The 26410-nt window shown below is 43.0% G+C and overlaps 1 protein-coding gene across 3 annotated transcripts in view; it reads right to left on the minus strand.

Annotated features, from left to right (window-relative positions):
- LOC119024887 (neural-cadherin-like) overlaps positions 1-26410 on the minus strand; it is a 97660-nt gene that overhangs the window by 59019 nt on the left and 12231 nt on the right. For all 3 annotated transcript variants that reach the window (XM_037108086.1, XM_037108087.1, XM_037108085.1), the window contains one exon: positions 2103-2300. In XM_037108086.1, coding sequence (XP_036963981.1) covers positions 2103-2229 — 127 coding nt within the window. In that variant the 5' untranslated portion in view covers positions 2230-2300. The remainder of the gene's footprint in view (positions 1-2102; positions 2301-26410) is intronic.

Below are 26410 nucleotides of genomic sequence, written 5' to 3' on the forward strand. Positions count from 1 at the left end.
TTTTCAGTACATTTTGTATGTTTCCTTAATGTATTTTACAGTAAGCTACGAATTCATGACCACGGAAAATTAATATTAGTTCCACAGCCTTGTATCTATTCTATTAATGTGGGGTCGAGGGCGGCGGGGATAGAATATTTGCCGATACCCTCGAAAATATCTCTCTCTTTTTTTTTTTAATAACCAATTGTTGGCATGTATGCTCAGAAAGTTGTGACCTTACAATAATATTACAACTATCTATCTCGTTATAATGAAATCTGCTAAAAAGCATTTCATAAATATTAAGATTGGCCAACAAAATCAAATAACTCGATACTGACACTGAGAATGTTCCAATTTTCATGCTCAATGGAAGATGTTATCCAGTGCTGTGGCACGTTGATGTGCTTTGAATTATTTTTGTGTGTCTGCGGAGGTAATTGGCAGAGACGAATAAACCGTTTCAGGTTGTGGATACAGAGACAATTCTGGCTCTCAGGAGCAATTCATTGTTGTTTGCGGCCTTTTGTGGACTCTGTTAACAAAAGGAAAATCAGAGAATATCAACAGAATTACACTTTATGTCAAATTTAGATTGTTTCTAGTCCTTCACTTGAATATTTCTCATTGCATAAACTAGCAATATTCATTATGCTGCAGCGTGAATATTGTTACTTTTGATACCGATGTGGTATTGCTATGTTTTTAGGGAACCCTCTGGTTTCTCTTTTGGAGCAATGTTTCAATTTGTGGGTTCCAGTTTTTCTCTCTTTTTTTCATCACTCACGTGTTTCACATCCTGTCTTTTCGCAGCATCTCGCAGACTGACAGCTGCAGGCAGTGACGCGCCGCCGAATGTGTCCAGGGTCGCCAGGAAGAATGCAAGCGAGCAGATACGAGTGCACACAACATGAGCTTTTAACTATTTGCAAAGAATGAGATATACAAATCATTTATGAGGGAGGAAATGCATTCAACACATTTGTAAGACCTTGAGGAAACACAGAGCGTGTTTCTGGTGAGAAATACTGCATGTATAACTTTTGTTTGTTTCAAAGAAAAAGCTCCACAGGCCACCTTTAAATAAAAGATCTGGTTTTTTTTTTCCACCACTGTTTAATAGTAAAAAATGGGATCAGACAGCCTGACCTTGCTCATTGAAAGGCCAACTACTCTCATCCTCTTGAGGTCTTAAAAGTTAATCACACATGGAAAGAGGGTCAAATTAATACATGTGGATTCTTGAAATCAGGTCTGGATTACTTTGAGGGGAAATCATTTAGTTAGTAGTGGCAAAACTCACAATTTACAAGAAGTTTTAGTATTAGTTTCTCATTTAGTTTTTTTTTTTTTTTTCAGCTATAATCATGAGCACCTTGTGGTAATTGTGGTTCATCTCACAACGGGGAGTTGTGCAAAAAACCGACTGTTTTTACTCAAAGAGAAGTCTGCAGCGTTTTGTAAAGCCCCTTTGGTGAGATTAGCACATCGCCCCCCCCAAATCTCTGACATGCGAACAAACCTCTATCCCCTCAGCCACCAGGGGGTCCGCGAGCCTGGCAGCCGTCCAACAGCCCACTGTGTGCGTTAGTGTGTGCGTCATCGGATGCTTGTGTGATTGTGTGTTTCTGTGTTTGTGTGTGTGTGTGAAACAGAGAGAAGCCGACAGATAGACAAGAGCGCATAAACAAATGTGTTAAGGCTTCTGGCTGTGTGTGTGTGTGTGTGTGTGTGTGTGTGTGTGTGTGTGTGTGTGTGTGTGTGTGTGTGTGTGTGTGTGTGTGTGTGTGTGTGTGTGTGTGTGTGTGTGATTGCGTGGTTGTATGGAAGTGTGTGCAGCAGAGAGAGAGAGAGAAAGAGGAAGAGAGAGCGACAGGGTGACAGAGAGACAGAGAAACTAATGGACACCTAAAGAGTGTATTAATGCATGAATGAATGTGCGAACGCCTGCGGCTGTCCGTCTCAGCGACTGTGCTGGTGTCTGACTTGTTGTGTTTATTTCCAAGACTCGATAGCCTGTCAACCCACTTTTACAACAACACTGTCTATTTTAATATCTCTTCACTGCTATACATCTCATGTGTGTACGTGAGAGCGTGTATGTACAGCGAAAAGCTCACCGTCTGACAGGAAGTACTCCACCTCTCCGCTCTTGCCTTCATCCCCGTCGTGGGCCTGGAGCCGGTAGACGAGCGTTCCCGCAGGGGCCTCGGGGGAAACCACAGCCAGGTACGGGTACGGATTCATACTCCACTCAGGGACGTTGTCATTGACATCGGTGATCTTCAGCTTCACCTTGTTCAGGTACCAGTCTGGGCCTGGGGGATAGTGCAGAGATAGTGACGGAGTTGTGGTTACTGGAAGTGACAGCTGTCATGTAACTGTGTGTATAGACGGGAGACAAGCAGCCAGGGGAATCCGAAGCGCCGTTGAGCAGCGAGTCAACCGAGGGTACAGGTATGCCAGACATAAATCCTCTCCGGCAGATGGCAAAACATAATGCTGCGGGATTAGAATAAATCTCAGTGATTCCTGTATCTGCAATGTGGAACTGATACTAAAACAGTCTGGATTCAGCTCACAGTTTTGGTCAGACTCAATTGCTACACTATCTTTAACATGTCAATTCAAGCGCTATCTTTCCCCACTTCCTTTCTGCTTCACCATATCTGCCAGCTTCGGGGGAGATTGTTAGAAGCTGATGTCTGGAGGGCAGTTTGAGCCCATGGTGGAATCTGGTGGATGTGACGTCATCCGTCCATTCTCCATCATCGGACCCATCCAGGCTTCCAGACACCCGGGTTCCCACGGGACACAGACTCAGCCACAGTCTCATCTACCCCGTCTGTGTAAGGCTACCTTGATCTTCCCACAGGGGCCTCGGGATGATGCCTCATGCCTGCAGGCATTTTGTCGCCTGCACACTGCATCACTGAAGTGAATAAGAAGATTCCAGGAATCCAATTACCAACTCGCTAACCCTGAGCCGGGGCAGACAGCGAGAGTGCACAGCAGCGCCCAAGGAGAAGTGGTGTACAACTGCGTTGCTGCCTCCATGACAGGAGCGTGGCGTGCCTTTTGCTGTAACCGATAGTGGGGCATCATTATCTACATTAAATACATTCTGGAAACAATGAGAGCCAAAAAACTCCTGACAATGTCATGGGCTCGATCTAGGGCACTTTTTTGTGCAGAAGCTATTTCTGCAAAATGGAGCAAGTCACAGAATTGTGAGCTAAGAACACTATTTCCGCGACTGTTGGCTGTGATCTCATGTCATCGTGGCACGGAGGAATGTCAGAAGAGCTGCCAACCAGTTCAGTAGGCTGCGATCCACGCAGGCCATCTGCCTCACCCCAGAGAAGAAGTAACCCCCTGCCAGGACAAACACAGACATATGAACACAATCCCAAGAGCTCTGACTTACAGACGAGTCGTCCTGTCACACCCAGACACATGCTTGCACAGTTGACGTGTCTTCCTGTCTCTATCCCCTCTCATGAACAGACACAGTGCACTCTTACGCACATGGGGGGGGAGTTACCTAAGGGCTAAAAGTAACTATGGATTTCAAATCCCATTACATAAAAGCTCCCCTGTGTGTGTGACCGCAGGCTATATATGTGCTTTTTTTAATCCAAGACAAAAGCAGCTGCAGTTTGCGGTGCATCCTTTCACTGGATGAGCGCTGACTCAACAGATGTGTTGTGCTCTACAGAACAGTTCTGCTCTGTCGGTTTCCCTAATATTCTGTAGCATAACATCTCTCCAAAGTCGATTATAGCTGATAATAGAAAACTGTACATCGGTAATGAGCGGTACATGCATACAGAAAATAAAGTCTTCACATTGTGAGAATTGCTATCATGAATCTTTAACAGCACCTTGTGTTCATCCAAATGAGTTGGAAAGCAGAACACAGATGCCCAGATCCCGACTTCCATTTCTTTTTTAACTGGCTTACAGCTAAGATGCATTTTGATGGAAAATACAATGTGTTGCACTCCAGAGTAGCTCTGGAGCGTTCACAACTCGAGCACAATAGCTATAAAGTGTGTGACAGCTCCTAAAAGGATTGTTAGAGGGATAATAACAGAGGGGAAGAAGAAGCTAGAGGAGCAAATTAATCTAGCTTTCTGCTCAGGCTTTAAAGTTGCTCTGCAGAGAAGAAAGTTCAGACTCGGATCTGACGATAGTTCGTTTTGGATAAATAGCCACTGTATCGTGGGGGCAGAGAAACTAATCAATGTTCAGATGCTATCTCATAAAACGTCGGCAGCAACGGTTTATGCAGTTTAAGCCAAATCATCCTGCCCTGCAAGACGGAGCGATCCTTTCCTGATGAATAATGAGAGAGGATAAAGATTCTTTAGTAAAGACGATGGGCTTAAAAGGCACTTAATCAAAAAGAAATCAGAGCTCCAGCACTTAACATTTAGTTGACTATCAAATCTTTGCAGGGAGCAGAGCAAGACACATTCCTTGCTTCCTGCTTGTTGGTGTCTTTCCCAACCATGTCTCTGTGGTAATGGTGGTGATGATTTTACAAGGCTCCATCTAATTAGCTTGTTACAGGGAGACTAATCAGAGGCAAGGCAGATAATTAGAGCCTATCAGCTCTGGAATGATAATGAAGAATGTACCAGTGTGTGTGTGTGTGTGTGTGTTTGTGAGGTGGGTTTGTGTGCACAGAGAGAACACGCCGCATGTTTTAGGTCTGCAGACGTGTGCGATTTCCTTCTGATCTGTTGAGATAAGAACGGAAACGTCTGTGAGCGATGCCTCGTGAGCACCAAACTGACACAACCTGCCTCACCTGACCGAGACAGCAGATCAAATAACCGGGCAAAGCAGAGGCTCTGGGGCTCCACTGGATTTTTCAAAGTCAAATATGCTTTGTGCTCGCACCGTGGGATGAAAAGCAGCAGCTTTAGCTCCACTGTACGCCACAATCCCATAAGGATAAGAGCATCTGCCGAATGACTAACAACAATAATGTATCTTTAAAAAAGGTGGCTGACAGGGCTGCACTGCCTCAGCGACTGCAATGAGCGTGGTGGCTTTGCATGTGTGCGCACGCCGTTCGTGCATAAGTGTGTGTTCTATATAACTGCGAGCGACTCTGTTGATGTTTCCTGCTGTTAATCCTCTCCTTGGGTAGTTGCTATATAAAGCTGCTAAGTGGCTTCCCAGTATGAAAAAAAAAAAAAGTTGTCTCAAGTGCTTCTGTGCACATGTACTCTGCCCACAGTACAAGGACAGTGAGTGTGTGTGTGTGTGGGAAGGGGGATGAGAGGAAACAGAGTGAAGGAGAGAGGCACAGATACCGAAACACAAATATCTACAGAGGGTAGAAAGAGACAGAGAGGAGGAAGAGGCAGGCGGCGGGGAGGAAGGAGTACTGTGTGATGCCGAGCAAAGAACGTAAAATAACATTGCAAGAGACAAGAGCACAAGGGAAGCACAACAAACGGAGTATCACAACAATAGATGCCGAGAGCATCCGTGTTTGTAAAGAAAACATACAGCAGCGGAGCGCAGACCGCCAGAGGAGGAAATCAGGAGAGAACATACAGTATAATTAATATCAGAGGGTCTTCTCATGGGTCCCTTGTTCCTCCTCCGTCCAGCGAGGGAGGATATTAAGATACAAATATTTCTGTGTGGAATTAAATAAATTGCATCTGCAAGCATAAATATCAATGGCCCATGCGAGACCCGGACTTTCAGGGGTGCTTTGTAGCAGCAAGTGAATGGAAAGTGAAAATCAGCTCAATGGGGGAGTAATAAGGTACATTAGCTAAATGTTTGCGGTGTTAAGGAGGCTCTATTCTAAGCCGCCCACCCCCCAATCTCCGTGCTTAACGCTGAGTGTGAAGCCGTCAGCAGGAGATCAACGGGCTAAAAGCACTGGGGACAGAAATCTATTAACTCAAGGATCCCGGCAACACCACACACCCTGGACTCTGAGACTTAGAAGGGCTGACACGCTAACCATGTAAACACACATGCAGGCAAATTTCATCCCAGAACAACTGCAAACGGTACACGTCTTCAAGTCCTGCTCGATTTTTTTGTTCACTTCGAAATCTGCATCGCTGCAGAAAATGCACAAAGGAATGATCAATGCAGCGGCCAGTAGGTGACTTCAACCAACTGCATGTGCAAACAGCAATACTGAGGGAATTGTGTTGAAGCTTTCATTTGTAGGTAATGGAAAAAAAGAAAGAAAACTAGAATTAACACCTCAGGGTTGGAAGCCTCCATCAAACGATCAAACTGCAGCAAACTTGTCAAAAAGTCTGTGGTGAAAACCCTGAAGGAATCTAACAGAAGGTATCGAGTTTATTTTGGGGCCACATGTAAGATATCACTACACTGACATGTATGATTTAAATTAACAATTAATGGTGAGAAACATGCTGTCTTCACTTGGAGACTATTTTTAGTGCAGAGGACTGCAGCAGCAGACAGCTGAGGCTCAACACCAGCAATCAAACTCCCTGATGTGTCCACGTGCTCAGCTGACGAAGTTGATTCAGAAACTACAAACTGTGATTCTTTAGAAAACCTTTTTTTAACACTGTGGCCAAGAGACAGTTGGCTATATTTGTCATTTTTATTAGTGTATTAAAATGTGTTTTACTAATCTGAGATGTTCCTTCTTGAATAAACACAATTAAATTAAAACACAGACGATGATTCACACACTTTTTTTTTCCTTTTCTTTTTTTTTTAACTCCGCAGCACAAAAGATCTCATCAGTCACTGCACTTTACAGCCAGACGTCTGAGATTAGTATCCGACCTAATGTGAAATATGGTCACAAACTCCACTTCTGCTCCTGAGTCATGGTGCTGAAAAATGGCCAGAAAAGTATTTTTTGCAGAATATTATTAGGGCTGAATACCAAGCAACAAAAAGCTATGAAACATGAGATCATTATTCACGTGTTATTATTTCCACCATGAGTCTCATGACAAACGAGGACGGGAGGTTCGACAGTAGCGCTGTCCCCGCCTCCGACGTCTCAAGATTCAACTTAATGAGCGCGCCGGTGTTGAGTGATTGAGAGTGGAGGGCTGAGCTCGCTCTCATCAGAGCCCCGTGTGTTTTGCCGGATCAAATTGTGCATGCGGAGCAGAAATTTTCTCCCTCGTTGTTTTCTATGCCGTGGGTTCAGAGATTTCTCAAACACCACAGAGCAGTTCCAGTTCTCGTTCTTTATCAGTCTTTTGCCTCTTTGTCGGTGCAGCTGACGCAACGTCTCCGTCTCTTTAATAGACTGAATCACCGTGACGCTGCAGCAGCAACAGTCACTTTCAGGTGCAACTGGCGGTTAATTTGCAGAGCGTGGATATATTATTCATTTCTGTTGTCAATCTCAGCTGTAACTGTAACGTCAACAGATACTAAAACACGATGGTGTAATCTTTCTGATGATTTCTGCTGTGCTTGTTTCACGTACTGTGTTGCTTCGCTGGCGCCAGCTGCTACTTTAAGGTGAACCGCAAGCTGTCATTTTCTTTCTGTCATCTGTGGCCTGACAGGTAAATTTGAGCTAGAACCCAGCATTTGTACGAGTGTTGTTATTGATGAGATACTACAGTTGATGGATACACTAACCACACCATCATGAAAAAAGTATTTCAGTCAGCCCTAAACGTTTTCATGTCACAGCGAAGCTCATCTTGCCCTCACCATGCTCTCCTATTAGACATGTGAAGTTTTTGTCAGGACTAGCCTTTTAATTCTTAAGTTGTGGCATTAAAATGTGTTATAAGAGGTCACAATGACCTGAATGACAATGACAAAAAAAAAACAAAAAAAAACAAAAAAAAAGTAATTCCCTGAAAGCATCCCTGAGACATCACGTTTTACAAAAATGGGACAGGCACACACAAAAACATGTCACCGCCAGCCACAGCTGTCGCCAGCACAGAGTCATAAAAAGCATGTTTGTGTGCATAAAATTATCTTTTTTTTTATTTGTCCTCACGTACTCAGCCGATTGAGTCCCATGAACGGTGCTTTGTGACCAACCAACTCGGCTACTTCTACAGCAGTGAGATGATGACATGAGATGAAAAACAGACAAACGGAGGCATAGATTAACGTCTGACTCACCAATCCAGCAGACGGGGGGAAAACTGGCCAAGAGGAGTTAAAGAGTTATGCTGTTAGTACGTCAGAAGCCCAAACTTTATTATTTCCTGGTATTAGTCTTAATGGTTCCTCCGCTGAGTGTTCAGTGTTTCTGGTGTTTGCTGGGGTGAGCTCAGACTCTGCGTGACCCTGACAAGCATAAGTGGTTCTTAAAAAAAAATGGATAGATGGATGGCTCTCTCCCGTCAGATGCAGACAGCTGTAGTCATTTTTCTGGCTGACTTTTTCTTGCAGTTCAGCCAAAAAGAATCACAGAACACGTACGAACCCTTAGTGTCTTATTGCTTTGAGCAGATGAGGATGCAGCCCTACAGACTTATATACACTCGCAAAGAATAAAAAAAACAAGAGGAGGATTTGAACGAGAGCAAGTGTTAAATCATGTTAAATAAAATACCGGTACTTTGTAGCTTCAGGGACGAGAAATATAATTTAGCTGATATATTAAGCAGCTCTAAAAGTTAATGTGTATGATCTATGGATCTGGACTGGAGTAAATAACAATAGTTTCGAAGCTTTGGAATTACTTCAGTATTTTTGCTTCTGAAACCCAATTTCACATTTAATTTTTCCACACATGCGGTGCACGTTAAATAATGAATGCACCGACTTTGCTCCGTGGTGAATCCTGAGCTTTAACCCCCTTTAATTGATAAGCGAAACGAGCTAGTCGTCTAAAAAAAACGGTTAGTACTCTGCTGAAAAAGAAAAAGAAAACACAGAATTCGACCTACAATTGATTAACCGCTGATTTCTACCTCCAAAGTTGTTGCTTTTGAACAAGAGGCAAAATCCTGTAGAGCCTGCAACAAAAAAAAACCCCGAACCTCCACCCACATTCCCTCAGTGATTCTTGAAGGCATGTGTGCTCTTCTCCAGAACCTCCATCCACAACTTAAAAAACTGCAGGCACTGCCCACACACACACACACACACACACACACACACACACACACACACACACACACACACACACGATAACCCTTGTTCACGCAAGACCTCTGAGGCAAAAACACTCATTATGTGAAAAACAAAACTCGGGCTTCTTGGTTGTGCAATCGCGACGACCCCAGTTTGATTTCCACGTTGCTGCACGTAATCTCTGTCACTGTTTCTCTACTTTGTGTTTCTGTTCCTGCTATAAACACAAAATGCCTCACAAGGAATATTCTCTCTGAAAACATATGTGACGGCTCTTCAACACTGAGCCTGTGAAGACTTGAAGGACGACTTCAAAATGTCGGATCACGCGGCCCTGAGCTGGAGCAGCGATCCAATAATCGGTATCGACTGTCGACGCTGATGTTGTTCATTGATCTGATATTGGACTGACGTCAACTATATTCTGTCTCGTTGCTTTTAAAGTCATGTATAGAAATCTTCTCACTAGTATCTGATAAAAGCATCGGTGATCAAGTTATTGATAACATTGCTGTAGTAATTTGCTCTCCTACGCCTGTTAATATGTCACTATGAGGGTAATTCCTCCTGGAGTACTACTGCATGTTTGATAATATTAGTATAAAGCTGTTGTGGCTCCAGAGGAAGCTGTATGTAATCTGTGAATCACTTCCAATGATGTCACTTAGTGGCTAAATTGCATTGTGGGTAATGTAGGCACCAGGTCTTGAAAAGGAGGAATAAAAAAAAGGTGATATCTCTGGTTCTGCTGTATCGAATTTGATCATTTGTCTTTAAACTAAACATCATGAGTCCAGCAGTGTTATAGGAGCCTGATGCTAGAACAGCACATTACCCACAATGCAATGTAGGCACTGACTGTCCATTAATGTGTTACTTTAAGGGTAATTCCTCGGGGAGTACTATGCATATTTGATAATATTAGTATAAAGCTGTTGTGGCTCCAGAGGAAGATGTGCGTAATATGTGAATCACTTCCAATGATGTCACTTGGTGGCTAAGTTGCATTGTGGGTAATGTAGGCACCAGGTCTTGAAAAGGAGGAAGGACGCATGAGATTTAAAAAAAAAAAAAAATCTCTGGTTCTGCTGTATCAAACTGGATAATTTGTCTTTAAACGGAACACCGTGAGTCCAGCAGTGTTATAGGAGCCTGATGCTAGAACAACACATTACCCACAATGCAATTTAGGCACTGGCTGTCATTACCGGAGGCAATTTATCAGATTACATGCGGCTTCCTCTGGAGCCACAACAGGCTTCATACTATTATTATCACATGCGCAGCGGAGCCCAGCAGCACCTGTAAACACAGTTCTGCTTTAACACACAGTTTCACTGATCTGCTTTGTTATACATTTGAATGTGATTTTTATTTCAGCCTCACAAAAGCTCAACATAAACACCATAAGATCAGCACCAGCAGCTGTTTCACAGGATATCCAAATTCAAATTCAAGCGAAGATGTTTCAGAAGAATCTAAACTGTCAGCCATGGAGCGTATTTTGGAGAAAACTTGACTTCTATAAGGCTTTTAAGTACTTTCCTGCATGTTAAGTTATGGATATATGATACAAAATACTAACATTTAACACCAGCAGCATTCAGACACTATATTTCCAAAGTCCTGATGCACTAGCTCTATCATTTTTTTGTTCTGAACCTGGGTCTCCAGCTCGGTCAGTTAATACACCCCTTTTCACAGCAGACATTTTGACTTTCACAACAGGAAGAGCACAGGTGTAAACAGCCCTAACAATAGCTCCAATCCATTAAGTGCCTCAGTAAACCCTGTCAGTGAGCGAGCATGCACAATGCCAGAGCCCTGAAATCGGCCCGCCTAAATGTTAATGGTACTAATTCCACCTGTGCTTTGCTGCTTTGACAAGTTGAAATGTCTGCTGTGAAAAGGTTTCACTGTGTGCTGTGTGATTCCTTTCTGAAAGGGATTCTGCAGCATTTCAGTATGGAAAAAATGGAAAAATGGAAAAAATAAAACACATAAATGAGGACAAGTGTCACTTTATTCGCCTCCGACAGTTAGATGGAGTCGTATAAAGCTCGTAAGCTGTAAGATGCTGAAGCAACGTGATGACTGGACATCATTCGAACGTGAAGCGACAGAAGAGAGGAGATGCAAAAATACATCAACGGCAGGAACGTTAGTCACTTTCAACATGACTCATCAAACCCCTGCCAGCTATAAAGACATTTTGATCACTGAGGTGATCATGTCTGTACCGATTTCTCCGTTGTGTGGAAACCTTTCGTTTTTAGCCCAGTTACCTCAGTCAAATGAAAAAAAACAGGCTTTGTGGTGACAAGACAGAGATACTGAATAAAGTCTCAATGCTCCTGCTATTAGAGGTGCAAGCAAATGACAATGCCTCAAGGTGGAAAAGCCGACTGTATCTGACATGTGACTGTGTGAGTCTCATATTACAAGGACACTTAAGTCCATATGAAAGTTAGTCTATTTACAGCCAAGAAAAGTTGAGTTGCTTTTGGAAATTTACATTTTGCAAGTATCAAAATTGATCTATGGACCAGAAAACAAAGACGTGGGCAGAACATTAGATGTTTGCATGCTTTGTATTAAAGCTTATATTAAATTTTTATTCTCACACATTTTGTACTAAATTACGCATCTACAGCCTGCAGGATTCTGTGCGGCCGTTTCTCTATACAGCAGTATAAAATGTATGCAAAACAACACAGAAAACAGTTAAAATATTCAGTCTACCAGCAGGGATCCCTCACCTCAAAGCAGTAAATTAAAGGGCTCTCCGCATCAAATTCCCTCAAATTCAGGAACCCAACACGAGTCGTGAATGAACGTCAACGCTGAAAATTTCTTATACGTTTTTTTTCCAGAAGCTCACAGTCAACAATTAGAAACAGACAGAGGCTTGAATGTGTGAACTCTTCTCGCTGTGCCGTGTTAACAGTCGGTGTTGTGAATGAACGCTGAACGGATCCGTTTGTCACTGATAAACAAGCATCAAAGCTGCTCACGCTCGTTTTCTGAGGTGCACGGCTGTAAATGGAAGTGAGCAACATTTCATACATAGCAGTGATATTATAGATCATACTGCGTCTTGAAAAGACAAGATGTTGACTTACTGGTCAACAGACTCAACCCAGTGCACCATAGAATTGCCAGTGGATGGATGCTACCAACAACAAAAGCTGTTTCCAACGCGGAAAAAATAGACGACCTTCAGTGTTGTTTATCATTATGCAACGTCACCGCAGGTCAAGGCTGGATTACAAAGCTGCTAAATGGGATACAATCACACCAGAGCCCTCGTTATCAGAGAAGTCACGAGCATGCAGCTCTCCAGATAGATTTAGTAGGTCGTACAAAATATATTTAAATATAACATATGACATCCTGGAACCCAAACGAATGTGTTAATCAGTAACATCTTATATTACTTTGTTACTGCTAAAATGAAATGAAAAAAACAGAATGTGGAGGAAATGAACATGAACTATTTCTGTATGACTGTGGGAATTTAAATTAAGCCTGTTTCCACAATGACAAGGACGTATAAATGAGAATCGGACACGGTTTTATAAATCAAACAGCGAAACAATGTCTTTGTGCGTACACACACTGTGAGCTGGCCCCAGGTCACAGTCTGAGAACCAATGGTCGAGCCTACTCAGATTCATTTGTCAGACAACATTTCCAGCAGCAATAACAAATGAGTTGGGTTTAGTTAACATCAAACGTGGCGGGCGAACTAACTCCCCCACTCTCCAATCTGCTATTTTTGTAGCTTAGCTTATCTCAAAATGTGTTTTTGGGTCAATGTGACTGATTCGGGGAGAGCAGGTCACAATTACAGCTACCAACACTAGTTAGCTAACGTCACTTGTCAGATAAGTTGTGTTGCCGCTGGCAGATGCCATATAACATCAACATTCCTCTTTGTTGTAACGCACACAGTCAGAATGTGTCTCTCCAGCTGTTGATAAATTTTCATTCTCTTCACGACTCGTACAGTGCAGTTTAATTTTTTCCCTGGCACTCGGCGGGCTGCAGAGCCTGAAGGAACGTTGTTCACTGTTCTTTTGATGAGAGCAGTGAACAATGTGATGGGACGATGGTGACAGGAGCCAGAGTTTTGTCTGCTCGCTGAGACGGTTGGAGACTGTCGTCAGATAAGAAAGAGGAAAGCGGTGCTGACTGCAGTAGTGAGCTTGTGAGGAAGTCAGCTACGGTGTGCAGCCTTCCTTCAAAATGTCTCCGCACCCGCCCAAAGAACGACATCGTCGTCCATCACAATGTTTTGCTGTTTGTCATATGCCAAATCTGCTGGCATCATCCAGACGTACAGTCTAGAACTCTCTAATCCAGGATAATGAAACTCCATACGTCTGATCAGGTTGTTAAAGAGTGCAGGTTTTGACAGCCAGAAACTTTAAAGACGTAATAAGATCAGGAACCCCCATCGAGCCCCTTCATATAGTTTCAGCTGATTTTGTGCTGCAAGGCAGAATAAACTGTATATTGTGCACCGCAGAGATAAAACTTTCCTACCACCTCCTCACAATCCGTTTAGGTTTTTCTTTTTTTTTTTGATACACAATCTCCACGTAGTTCATTTAAACACAAGGGGGAGATTACTTTCAAGTCAATGGCTTTCAGTGGAGCCAGTTCCGATTTCCATCCCAGCAAAAATGTTTGGCCTGCTCTTAAAAGGAACGTGAGTCATGCTGTCGCGGGTCTTTTTAGTCACGTCTGTGTATCTGTCCAACGCACAAAGAACTGGCGGTTGCGAGAGGATTCACGGTGGCGTTGGCTGCGACAGAATTCAAACTGTGTTCTTGGTGTTAATGTGTTGGAATAAATATTGATTTGCAGCCCGATGTTCAACAGCGAGACATGTCACACGTCCTGTGTTCTTACTCCGTCATAAATGAGTCTCTTCTCTCCTCCTCCTTACAGCCTTCATAAACAAAAGACACTTTATTGATCCTCGCCTTTGACTGTGGATAATCATTATGAGGACAAAAAACTGGTTCTGTGACTGAATGGGAAGTGATGCACAGAACTGCCCACTTCAGACCTTCATAAAGGTCTGTTGATCACACCCACAGTACAGGCACTCTTTGCTGTGCTTTCACATAACTTATCACAGTTACTGTGATGAAGAAACTCAAGGTCAAAACATAAAGATAAATTCATGCTTGGCCACTTAACTCTCTTGACATGTCCTCTGACAAAGGTTACGTGTTATTTCATTCTACGTTAAAGCGAAACTGTCACCAAAATGCAAAATGTATATAAGTCAAAACTTCATGTAAAAGCATAATTACGATGAAAGATGCACTTTTAATATTCACCATATTTACCGTATTTCGGGTCAAACTCATTTTCAGTGGGAGTGCTACAGGCACTTGCACGATAGCATCAAAATCTCTATTCTTAAAACACTAAGGAGGCTCAACACAACATGAAACTTTGCTGGTAGTATCACCAGGATCTCTACACAAAGCTCAACTGAACCACATACACTCCACCCAGAAGTGACGACGGCGAGCGGAACAAGCTACTGCTAACGTGAGTTATTCAAAAACTTTCTTTTTATTAAACTCTGTGTCCACAAACAATGTTCTCAGTGCTGGTGTTCATGTGTAGAGACCCTGGTGATGCTACCAGCAAAGTTTCATGTTGTGTTGAGACTTCTTACTGTTTTAAAAATAGAGATTTTGATGTTATCGTAAAAGTGCCCGTAGCACTCCCATTGAAAATGAGTTTGACCCGAAAACGAAAATACAGCAAATCTTAAAAGTGCCTCGTAAATATGCTTTTGACTCATATACATTCACAGAAAAAGTCTAGATTGCATTTTGGCGGGAGTTTCACTTTAACTTTGTCTCCGGTATGACATACAATGAAGAATAATGATTTATCAATGCAGTTAACAGCCTCTTCCATATCCCCACTCGCACTTTTAATTATAGATGAACAAATAAATTACTGAAATGAAATCTGATGTTATTTTGGACTGAGTCACATTGCTGAGTCTGTACACGGTTATTACTTCCACCTACGGCGCCACTTTCTGTTCAAATAAGGCGTCATTTGCAGAAATGTTTCCATCGACGGAGCTTTTATTGAGTTTTGCATCTGACATTAATCAAACTATGTGGATGATGGATGGACAAAAGCTTCGTCCTGACACAAATGGAGGCGGATCACTGATACATTCAGTTTACTGCAGAAAATCTGTGTTGCCAATTGTTTTACACTAATGAAAAATACTTCCTACCATCAAATTAAACTTGACTATTCAAAACTGCAGCGACTGGAAAGAGGAGATATGTGATGAGAAATATCAGGAGACACACTGAGAGTATTGCCTCATTCAGCCAGAGGTGGAGGAAGTACTCACATATGTTACTTCAGTACGATTATTAATACCTCAATGTAGAAAACACTAATTACTAATGCATGTGTAAGCACAAAGGTTGCACTATTGATCGCAATGTAATCAAACTGCAGTGTGACAAAGCGTCGATGTACATTTATAAAGGTTAAATGTGTGGAAAGGATGAATAATGTGTTGTTGAAGACCCTGAAAAAAAACACCCAGGTGTTTTCACTTTTCAGCTCAGGTTGAACTTCAGTGGAGCTTTTATGAAGTTATAAAGGAAACTCAAGGTGGACCCCCGCTGTCCCGACAGGTGCAGCGAAATGATAAAAAGGGGTCAGAGAGATGTCAATCAATTACAGTCTGTATGCACACAGGCGTCTCTCTGAAGACGTCTCATTAGTGGAACCGGTGTGGCTGAACCGTGAGTGTGTGCCGTCCCTCATCTCTACTGCTCTGGGTGTTTAGTTTTATGTTTGCACAACCGATGTGTGGTCATGAGTAAAAACAAATCTGAACCCTGTCGTCTACATACGGTCACTTCTAAAAACCAAGATGGCGACGGCCGTAACACCAAATCCAGCCTTCAAAACGTGTGACGGCACAGCAGGTTTACACTTTCCTCATACATTCATCTGTATATAACAGACACTACAATAGTTATATAGTGAGCAATAAATCAAGAAGTCTTTTGGATGATCATCCTTGTGTATCATCATAACGGGGTGTCGTGTCACACAGCTATAATTCTTGCTTCTTTGATTGGTTATCAGAGCTCAATATACTTTATCGTCCCCATGGGGGAATTTGTCCCCGACTCAAATGCTGCACACATAAACTCCTCCAAGTCAGATTAAAATCAACGACATAAAACAAAAAAACAGCACCAGCTGCACAGTGCACATAACATATATTGCACACACCCCATGATAAATTTAACAAAAACACCATGAGACCGTTGCACAACCCATTCAGCCTCGAGCAGCTTTGTTTAAAAGTTTGATAACGGTCGGCACAAATTCATCTTTAAAACGACCGAGTTTACAGTGGAGGATCATATTCTGTGTGGAGGAGGTGTGACGGGCTGGACTGAGAACAGACTGATGTACAGCACCGTAGAGAAAAGCCGTCATACCATGGACATGAATAGAACGTCAAAGGAAACGGTGATTTCAGCGATTTCATTGAAAAGGCCATAAATCCAAAACAATGCATCGTGTTTTATGAGCTCATCAAATCTTTCCCGTGTAAAATCTTGATCTTAAAAAGTAACTGTAATGCTGTAAACTTAATGGAGTCAAAGTTACAGATACTTCGCTCTGAATGTAATTGACTAGAGGTATTAAATAACATAAAGGAATCACTAAAGTTTAATGTAAGTACTTCAAAATTTAATAAAAATGAACTTACGGCTCGGTTAATATCGGCATCGAGAGCTTCCAAAGAAAAGGTGAATGAAACTCTCTTAGCACTAAAAACACAAACTGAGAAAACTGTTGGATTGTCAAATATTTTATCAGAGAGAGTCCTGAAAAAAAAAAAAAGGTAGGGACTCACTGATATCAATTAAAAGCGGGCGAGCACAGATGTTTTCCTGAAATGCCACTAACTCAACCTCTCGTAGGACCGATGGTAGCTATTAGTGGGACTGAAACATAAAAATTTACATAAAGATGTAACTCATGGATCACATAATACACACAGTACATGACACATACCACTACATCCTTGGCGATGGGTTTAAATGCAGAGTACGAGTATCACCATGTTGTACATCGCATGATAACTGATGGATTCTTATTCTTCTTAAAAGTCATATTTACTGTTTGCATGTCAAATGTGTGTCACGCAGGATCGAGCAGAGACGCGCCTGCCACGTCTCAATATTTCTCCCAGCGGGCGATCGTTTCACTACATAACAGCACTTTCTCAAAACAACGCTGACATTTAAAAAAAAAAAAAAAAAAAAAAAGATGGCAAATTGCTGTATTTACATATCTCGTTCAGCCAAAGTGCTTTTGCAGTGTTTTTGCTGCTCGTTGGCTCACAGCGAGCCGCCACACGAGGTGCACGCCCGGCCAACAGTTAGGTCTTGCCTGGTGGAGGTGGAGGTGGGGACTGAACTGCCGACCACATGATCAGTAAAAAGTCGCCACACATGCTTGTTAACCACATTATGCACAGGAGCAATTCCATCCCTCAGCATCCACAGAGCGGTCTGGAGGCAGCTCTGTTTGGCATGTGACAGCGTGTCACACGGCGGGCAGGTTTAACAGAAACAAATACAGTATCGTGAACAGCTCCTTAATAACCGGTGACTCATTTTTTATTTATACAGCTTTATAGTTTTTGAAATGCGAATTGCTTGACTTCTGACAGTGCTAGGCAAACCGTTTCCCTTTATATAATTCCCTCGGTGCGCAGGCAGACACAAATGGCTTCTTTGCTTCTCATTTAGTCAAAGGCATTTCTCCAAATCCACCGTGAAAACTCAACACAGCGTATAGATCATTTCTAGCTTATCATAAACAATAGCACAGTATGAAATAACAGTCTGCCAAAGTAAACACGTACCAGCTAAACAAAATACTGTGTTGGCTGCGTGCTATGAAAATGGAATAGTCCTTTAATATTCAGAAGTTTCCTCATAGCCTTTTCATATACGATATACAAAGTTTGTTGCCGGAGTAAAGATGTCGATCGTTACGTCTCACTCACGCAGGAGCAGCACAACAAGACTTGTATTCAAATTAACAGTACAATTATTTCTGATAAATTACAAATGCCACTTAAGTCCGAGTCGATGGTCTGAGAAAAAGCAAACAAATTATACAAATGGTGTAATAAATCAAATAACAACATTTACACAGGTATTCTAGGTGAGCCCCACAGTTTTGGGGCTAAGCTAACATCTACTAACCCAGACTTTCAGTCTTCGTGCACAAACAGCGTCAGGAGCCCAAATTTGACAAACGGTGCAACATCACACGACCCAAACAGACATTTTTCCCATATGCTTACATTTTGAACAAAGTATTGAAGCTGTACAACACTGGACACATGTTTTTTTTTTTCTTTTAGTCCCACAATCCCAAATTGTTTTATTCCCATCCAAGTTAGCAGAGTGCTCAAAGCTGAAGTTAGCCGGCGGATGTCTTTAACGCTACATGTCTCACAATGCAGAAGTGTGAGGAGGTTTCAGGTGATTTCACACCCGGGAAGTGTCTTTTTGGATTCACGCACCACTGAGCAACTTTCACAGGATGAACAGGTTTCCTCCTCCGACACTGTATCCAGGTTTCACTTGACTGGCTCCATGTTGTGCCCCTCGATGTACACATGCTAATATCGATATTCTTCTCTTCTGAATCTTGGCAGCTGCAGTGCATACTTATTTTTTAAGGCTGGATATTACAACTGCTGAAAAAACATCAGCAATGCCAACACAGTCGAACCTGCACTTCCTCATCAAGACCCGCAGAGCAGATTAGCACCACCAACACACAAAAAAAAACATTCCATTCACCATTTCAGCAAATGCTGAATACTCCATCAAGGTCAACAGGACCCAGTGCTCCCAACAAATCAATAGTCGTCCTACAGCATAACGAGGGCAGTAACAGGTTGACTGTTGATGCAAGATAATTAGGTGTTCAGTCGAGTCTTATAGGACAATTCACTGTTGCCATCTGCATTTCTTTCACCAAGTGGAATCAAAGTTTCGAGGTCCTGATTTAAGTTGCTTGATCACCTTTTGTCTCTTATCTAGACTCTGAAACAGCCCGAAAAAAACAGCTTTTTTTTAAAAATAAAATTGTAATTATTCTGTAAGATTATTGGAGATCGAAAATTAAATGTTTCCTAACAGAGGCTGTGGACGACTCATTCACTGTGAAAGAGCTTGAGTGTAAACGTTGACGGAGAGGCACGATACGAAGCTAAAACAGGGATGTTGTCTACATGAGCTCTCTTCTCATATCTATAAATGCCACATAGCCGTGTTTCCTCTGAACTTTTTATGGGCAGGTGAAGATGAATAAATGGATAAACAAACGGAGCTTTCGGGTGGATATTTCAAAATGAAATCAGAGTACAAGTGATCCCATCTGTTCTTCAAATGAAACTGGAGAAATAACTTTACAGGCAGGTATTAGGTAACATTTACATAAGCACTACATTATCAGTCAAGTATTGCATCTTCTCAACAATCTGTAATATCATACATAATTAAATCAGATCTGGCTGTGAAGCTTCCTCTTCTCAAACACGTGATGGAACAATGTCCCTGATATCCAAACAGACACTTCGTACACTGTAGGAATAATATGCACTCAAGCATGCATGAAGTACAGCGCACGCTGCACTTACCCACCCACCCTACCGCTACTCTACATATTAAAATGGATGTACAGCGGCACATACGTATGCCCTGTCGCACAGATCACAGCGGAGACCAGTCACTTGGAAAGGCAGTTCATCTAGACGACACAGCAAGATGGAGTGTTCAAGTACAATCTCTGGCTAACCTCTAAGGTAGACGAATGTACTTTTCACCTCGCTTTGGGCTTTTATTTTCCCGCCTGCAGCTGGAAACATGTGGAGCACACGCCTCTCCGACTTGTTCACACCACGTGTGTGTGTGTGTGTGTGTGTGCTTTTGTGTGGTATGTCATTTCTGTTGCTGATGTCAGAGTATTGAAGGTTTATTGACCCGCGCCTCTCATGCATTCATGTGTTCATGTCTGTGGGCTTCTCACACATGTGTAATTGGGTGTGCACGTATGTATGTGATGTCAGCGCGGGACATGCATGTTGTGTGTTGTTTGTGCACTGAGGTGTGAGAGTGGCTGTGTACATGTTTGTGTGTCTGTGTGTGTCTACAATAGAAAGCAGAGGAGTGAGATGCTCCCGATGCTCCCGTGCAGCCCTCAGCTCACACCTGCCCGAGGCTAAGTGGATACAGTAAGGAGCTCCAAGAAACCCAGTGCAGTGCTCCAGAAAAACAACAAAATGTATTCCTTTTAGGAATGTTGAGCAGGGTTGGGTTTGATGCTCACGAAGGTCGAGAAGAGAAGAGAAGAGAAGAGAAGAGAAGAGAAGAGAAGAGAAGAGAAAAAAGCGATTGATACCATGTTGCTCTCCTCCATCCAGCCAGGAAAGGCTCGCTGTTCATACCAGAGGCTTTCATTCGGTCATTAGTCTCTATCAGCGCCCGTCTGTTAGTGTTAGCGCGTGTCAGAGAGCCATCTTTCTCTCCCTCCCTGGTTTGATGATGGAGAGGTAATTTCAGCTTTATGACGGTGTGACTCTAATGATGTTGATGGGGGAGCTGAGAGCATGTGAGGGCGGGAAACGGTGAAAAATGCTTTGTGTGTTTCTGAGTGTGCATAGACAAAAAAAAAAAACAACAAAAAAACAAATCCCCCACATCTGTGCCAATTTCACTGTGTGTATCTGCTCACGTATGAGCGAGTGGTGTGCGGAAATGAGCGGGACAGGGTCCAACTTCTACCACTGTCCCCACCGCTGAATGGACTGTTAATGGAGAGTAATGAGGGAGTACTTTCACGGCAGATGTGCCCTCTCTGCAACTGTGTTTTGCCCCGAGACGGTAAAACTGACCCGAGCGAGACATTAGCCGGCAAAGCAGCCGCTCCCTGCCGCTCGGACGTGAGCTCTGCACGCGTTGCGGCTATTTGTTCGCAAAGTTAGCCTCTCACGCCGCTGTGCCCCAGGAAGTAAGAGTAAGTATCATTCCGACATAGCACCTAGGGCCACATTAAATGACAAAAGCCCAGGCAGTGTCAGCCAGGCCCAAAATCTGTTAGAGGGGCCATCTTCTTCACTGGAGTGTGAAATTATTTTAGCTCTCTGCTCATTATAGGATTTTAAAATGCATTATAGTTAGGGCTTTTATGGTGTGCCGCGGCATTAATTCAATTTGCCCCATTCACGCTTTCTTATTATCATGCTCAGTTCAAGCTACAGGGGGAGGAAGCTGCTGAGCAGTGCTCCCCGGCCTTATCTCTAAAGGATATAAACTACACTACCCAGCTCAATCAGAGCCAGCTTGGACTGCTCCATCCATTCATCCACTTTTCCTCTGTCTCCCCCTCTTCTTTTCTCCAAATGCTTCTTCCTGCGGCGACCCCCATCTCTCTTTCCATCCTCCATCCCTTTCTCCATTTTCCCTCTGAGTTGGTGATTGATGGGGGTTGTCCTCGGAGCCCTTTTCGATATCTTTTCCATAGAAATACGTATATAGGCAAACAAACACCAGCACACACAGCATGGAGGGGGCAGCCAACACACAAACACACAGAGCAGAGCCAGGCAGAAGCAACAGAAGGAGCCCACAGGTTTAATAAGAAAACAAGCCACAGTGTATGGGTGAGACAGCATTAATCTATCACTGCAACCAGAACTTGGGCCTGTGTTTGTTTAGTACAACGGGGAGAGGGAGGCACTCTGGGAACACCCTATCACTGTCTGTTGTTGTGCACAGGTACAATAATGTGTTGCACATCGCAAATGTATTCCTGTGGAAATACAGCAGTTTATTATGGAGCAGCAGGGCGAACGTGTGCCGGAGCTCTGACAGCGTTCCTCCAACGTAAACACGGCACCCTCGCATGACTGCACACCGACAAAACATCGAACGAACATGGTTTGTCCATTGTCTGCACTGCACACACACACACACACACACACACACACACACATGTGCATTAAGGATGCCACACACTCTGCTAGTCACATGCATTAAACTGTAACACAGCATGTGACTGCAGCCTGGCTTATTGGTAATGGGGGAAGAGGAAGGGAGGATGAGGATAAAGTCCTCATTTAGACGTCTAATCCAGTGAGCAGTCTGTCCTGTGTGGACCATCATCGGCCGTCATTAACAGCAGGCCAGCAAGATTAAACAAGATCAATGTTTATCACCCACTGTGTTCGAGAGAAACCAAGTGTTAAACTCCCCAAACGCATCACGATTTATAATAATATCTGCCATCAAAGCTGCGCTAACAACGGAAATCTCTGATTATATTTCACATATGTAGTAAAGATTGACATTAATCAACCTTAATGCCCCAAATCAGCGATAATGTTCACAAATTCACATTGGATGAACATGAGCTCATAGTAATACTTTTAAAGAGTAATGCTCCATCAGTAGGATTTAAATATATGGCGATATCGCACTCAATCCAAATATTAAGACAAGCTGAGCGACTCATCTGTAACTTTCAGCACATGATTATTCACAGTGCTAACTGAACATTTAGGCACAGATCCTCAATTTAGTGCTTGACAGACGCAAGCCATTTCTCAGTCAGAGATATCCATCAAAACCAAGTTAACGCACATTCAAACAATTAATTATTGAAATTACTCGATTAAACAGCGGCTGTGGTGTCGGGGCAGAAAGGGCAGCGGTAATTACGAGTCGATAACTTGTGAAAAATGACGCACAAAACTGTGGCCACAGTCTTAAAGAGCAGATACGCAGCTCACAGAAAACTGAAAAATCCTCACGCTCCATCTTTAGAAATCTGTTACATATTTCATCTTATTTCATTTTAGTTTACAGTAAAAGAAGTTATAAGGCTGAACTCTCTGCACTAACTTCAAGGTCTTGATCCTCACATGTGTTGCAGTGGTGCGTGTCTGTGCTTCCCAAGGCTGGTGCTACTAACGACACAGCAGCATCCCTGTCCCATCCCTTCTCAGCACATCATAAGACTGTAGAGACCATATGGTCTGATTAGTCCACAGAATTAAGCCCTACGCTGTCGAGGCAGCGAGGATAATAAAAAGAAAGCCATGCACGTTCACTAGTTCCACTGAGAACAGACACAAATTGGTGGCTGGAACACAGTTATAGGAGAGAAAAAAGGAAAAAAAAATCACAGAAACGCTCCACATGCACATGAGCCAAGTTTGGAACGGACGTAACAGAAACGGCCCAATACATCTGGGAAGAACATAACAATAGCATTCAATAGTCCGTCCAAGACGGATCACAAAGCTAGAACAAAAAAAACGGTCCTTTGTTCAGTTCGGATCCTGTGTTTGCTTATCTCTCTGTATATCTGCCGCTGTCTCACACACGAACACACTCAAAGTCACATTTGAAATCATCCATATAACAGCCCGTGTAGCCCGAGCTCTCTCCTGGATACTCATCAGCCCTGAGAGGCACTACATTTTCTCTCTGCATCAAAGACACCTGCCATTGTAATCATCAATCCTCCCGGCTGTGATGGACTTGTAGACTTTTTAGTCCCCCTGTTTCCTGGAATTGATTAAATAACTGAACCATGAGATGGACATCATCTTCAAACACATTTTCTAATCTCGGCCGCAATTCCCTCGCCTTCTCCATAGTCTTTTTGATCATCAGTCAGCCCAAAATGTTAAAGAAAAAGTATTTTTCTTCATTCGAACATGGCTTTTAGCATGGCAGTCATTTTCATCTTTTCAACAAAAGCCGCACGCACGCTGTGCAAATTGATGTCGCACAATTACTGCAATTTGTGCACTTTACTCTAAAGCAAAGTTCATGGCATGTCAAAACATCTCACTGGGCAACTTAGCCAGCCATGAGATCTTTTCCCTGCATTAAAAATATCCTTCTTCACAGTTCATTCAGCAAAGCTTTCAAACTTGTCTGCGTCCTGTGTGTTTATCAGTGCCTCCTTGGGCCACCGAGAGCCAAACTGCAACTATTGTTATGCTCAGTTAATTGGACCTTTGGGTACAAAAGGTTGAGAAATTCAAGACCAAATAGATAAATAAGCACAAGCATTGAATTCCCATGACATGTCCCAGCACTAGCTCCAATTTTCCCCCGCTCATTCTCGCCTACAGGCGAGCTTGTCTGAAAGGCTGATTCATTAGAGTGCTTCAGGACAGTTCTATCAGCCTCTCAACTCAATCACACACCTACCTCTCCACCAGTTTGTAAACTATCAGCAACAGTCTGTCACAGCCTATTCTGCAACATATAAATTGTTGTTTAAAGTGATGTTTTGTGACTGCGAGCAAAACAGCTCCTGGTTAATCAATAGCGCAAAATCAATTCAGCTCCCAGGAGAAAGCGCCACAGAAAGGCTAGCAAGCATGAAAAGGTGGAGCCAACACTAAAGTTTAAAATGGACGATGAAGATGGCAGGTGTGGAGGGAAATGATCGTCCACTTACATATCATTACAAATATAGCCAATCACAGTTAAAACAACTGCAACAAAAAAAACTAAATGACATCCACAAAAACCCTCAAACTGTTGTCTCCTCCAAAGCTGGTGTCACCAAAGCACAAGGGTTGGATTTAATAAAACAAAACAGTCTCCGGTGGTGATAAGCGCCGTGTGCACTGCGCAAGTAAAGCTCATTTATCACACAGGTAGACTCCAGGTTGCACGAAGGCAATCTGAGATTCTGTGCCATTGGAGGTCAGCGAGACATTTACCTGACAGCGCCTGCCTCCGTGCAATGTCTGGAGTTGACAATGTCTGTGGTAATGGGCATCAATAATGCAGACCCTCGGCCAGATAAAAACTCCCTGTCGCCATGAGTGTCCTCGCAGCACTGTGCCTTATGCAGCACTCGCATCACCCGATGCATCACCTCACACTAAAAACTTGCTCAATTTATGTAGGTCGAGTGTTGGAGGTTTCTGCTCTAATGAGATGTGCTTTGCTTATGTAAACAGAAAGACAGTCGTAAAGCACAGCAAGTCGCTCACTCCACGTCTTTGTCTTCTCATGTTTTTTTTATATCTTATCCTGATCTGACATCAGGACACAAACACCTTCTCTTCCCTCCCTCCTCCAGTTGTTTTGGTGGAAGGGATTTGCCGATTTGATCTGGCGCCAGGGTCGATACTGACCTTATTAAGGAAATGAGACGCGACCGATTCACATTAAATGCAGTTGCTCTTATTCTCATTATAATGTCATCATGATAACATGCGGTGTTTTTGCTATCCGTTATAATCGTTTAGTCACGGCAGACCACCAGCTCAGTTTTTTTAAGTGACACATAAATCCCTGAAAAGTCCTCTCAAAGGAGAAGGGACAGCGTCGGTCATTTCAGCAAATGTCCACTCGCAGCATAGCGTCGTGCTCAAGAAACAGAGTCCACTAGCTGTTGTAAGAGTTAGTTAGAAAGTGTGACTTGTGACGAGGTCCAGGTGCTCAAAACATCAAAGCGTCAGATAATTTACACGTTATTTCCTATCAAAAAGAGCAGGAGAAGGTGTTCGGGTCAAAGGAGTAACACGATATCACAACTTCATGGGAATCATGATCGCAGATAGTTTCTCAATTTTGAAATACTCAGCAAAGAAAAACTATTTTCATTGAAACACAGTTTTGTTACACAAGCATCTCATCTGCCGTGCTGCCAGCTATCAATCACATTGCGTGGTTTGCAGTGTGTTATTATGGATCCCACTGTTTTTCCTGCTAAACCCGCCCTACTGCGTTTCTCTAACTGAACTTTGGTTTCCCCAGTAAACACACCAACCTCTTGGGATCCCTTCCTGGTCTGCTGCTGGTCCTCTCGGGGGAACTCATACCAGGGTAGGCAGAGCAGACAAACCGGACCGCTACAGCCGGAGAGGTCATGGAGCTTACCGAGGGGAAACTGAAGTTCATAAACGGCTGTTTCAGCTTCACTGCTTGCCGTTTGATTTACAAAACCAATAGCAAGAAAAACACAGATAAAACCCCTTATTATTGTCTCATTTTGTGGTGTGATTTAACAGTAAATCCATTGTTCCTTGCCTTCCTTTGTTTGTGCAGCAGACGCGGGTATAACAGCCGTGAACAGACACCAGTTCGTGGCTGCGAGTACAATTTTATTTCACCTTCTCCCGTTAGAAAGAACAAGAAGGATGCGCGAAGCACGAAGTACCAGGACTGCGAAGCTGTCGAGGCTTTTCACTGTA

Source organism: Acanthopagrus latus, chromosome 8 (assembly GCF_904848185.1).
Source record: "Acanthopagrus latus isolate v.2019 chromosome 8, fAcaLat1.1, whole genome shotgun sequence".
In the NCBI taxonomy this organism is placed as follows: Eukaryota; Metazoa; Chordata; class Actinopteri; order Spariformes; family Sparidae; genus Acanthopagrus; species Acanthopagrus latus.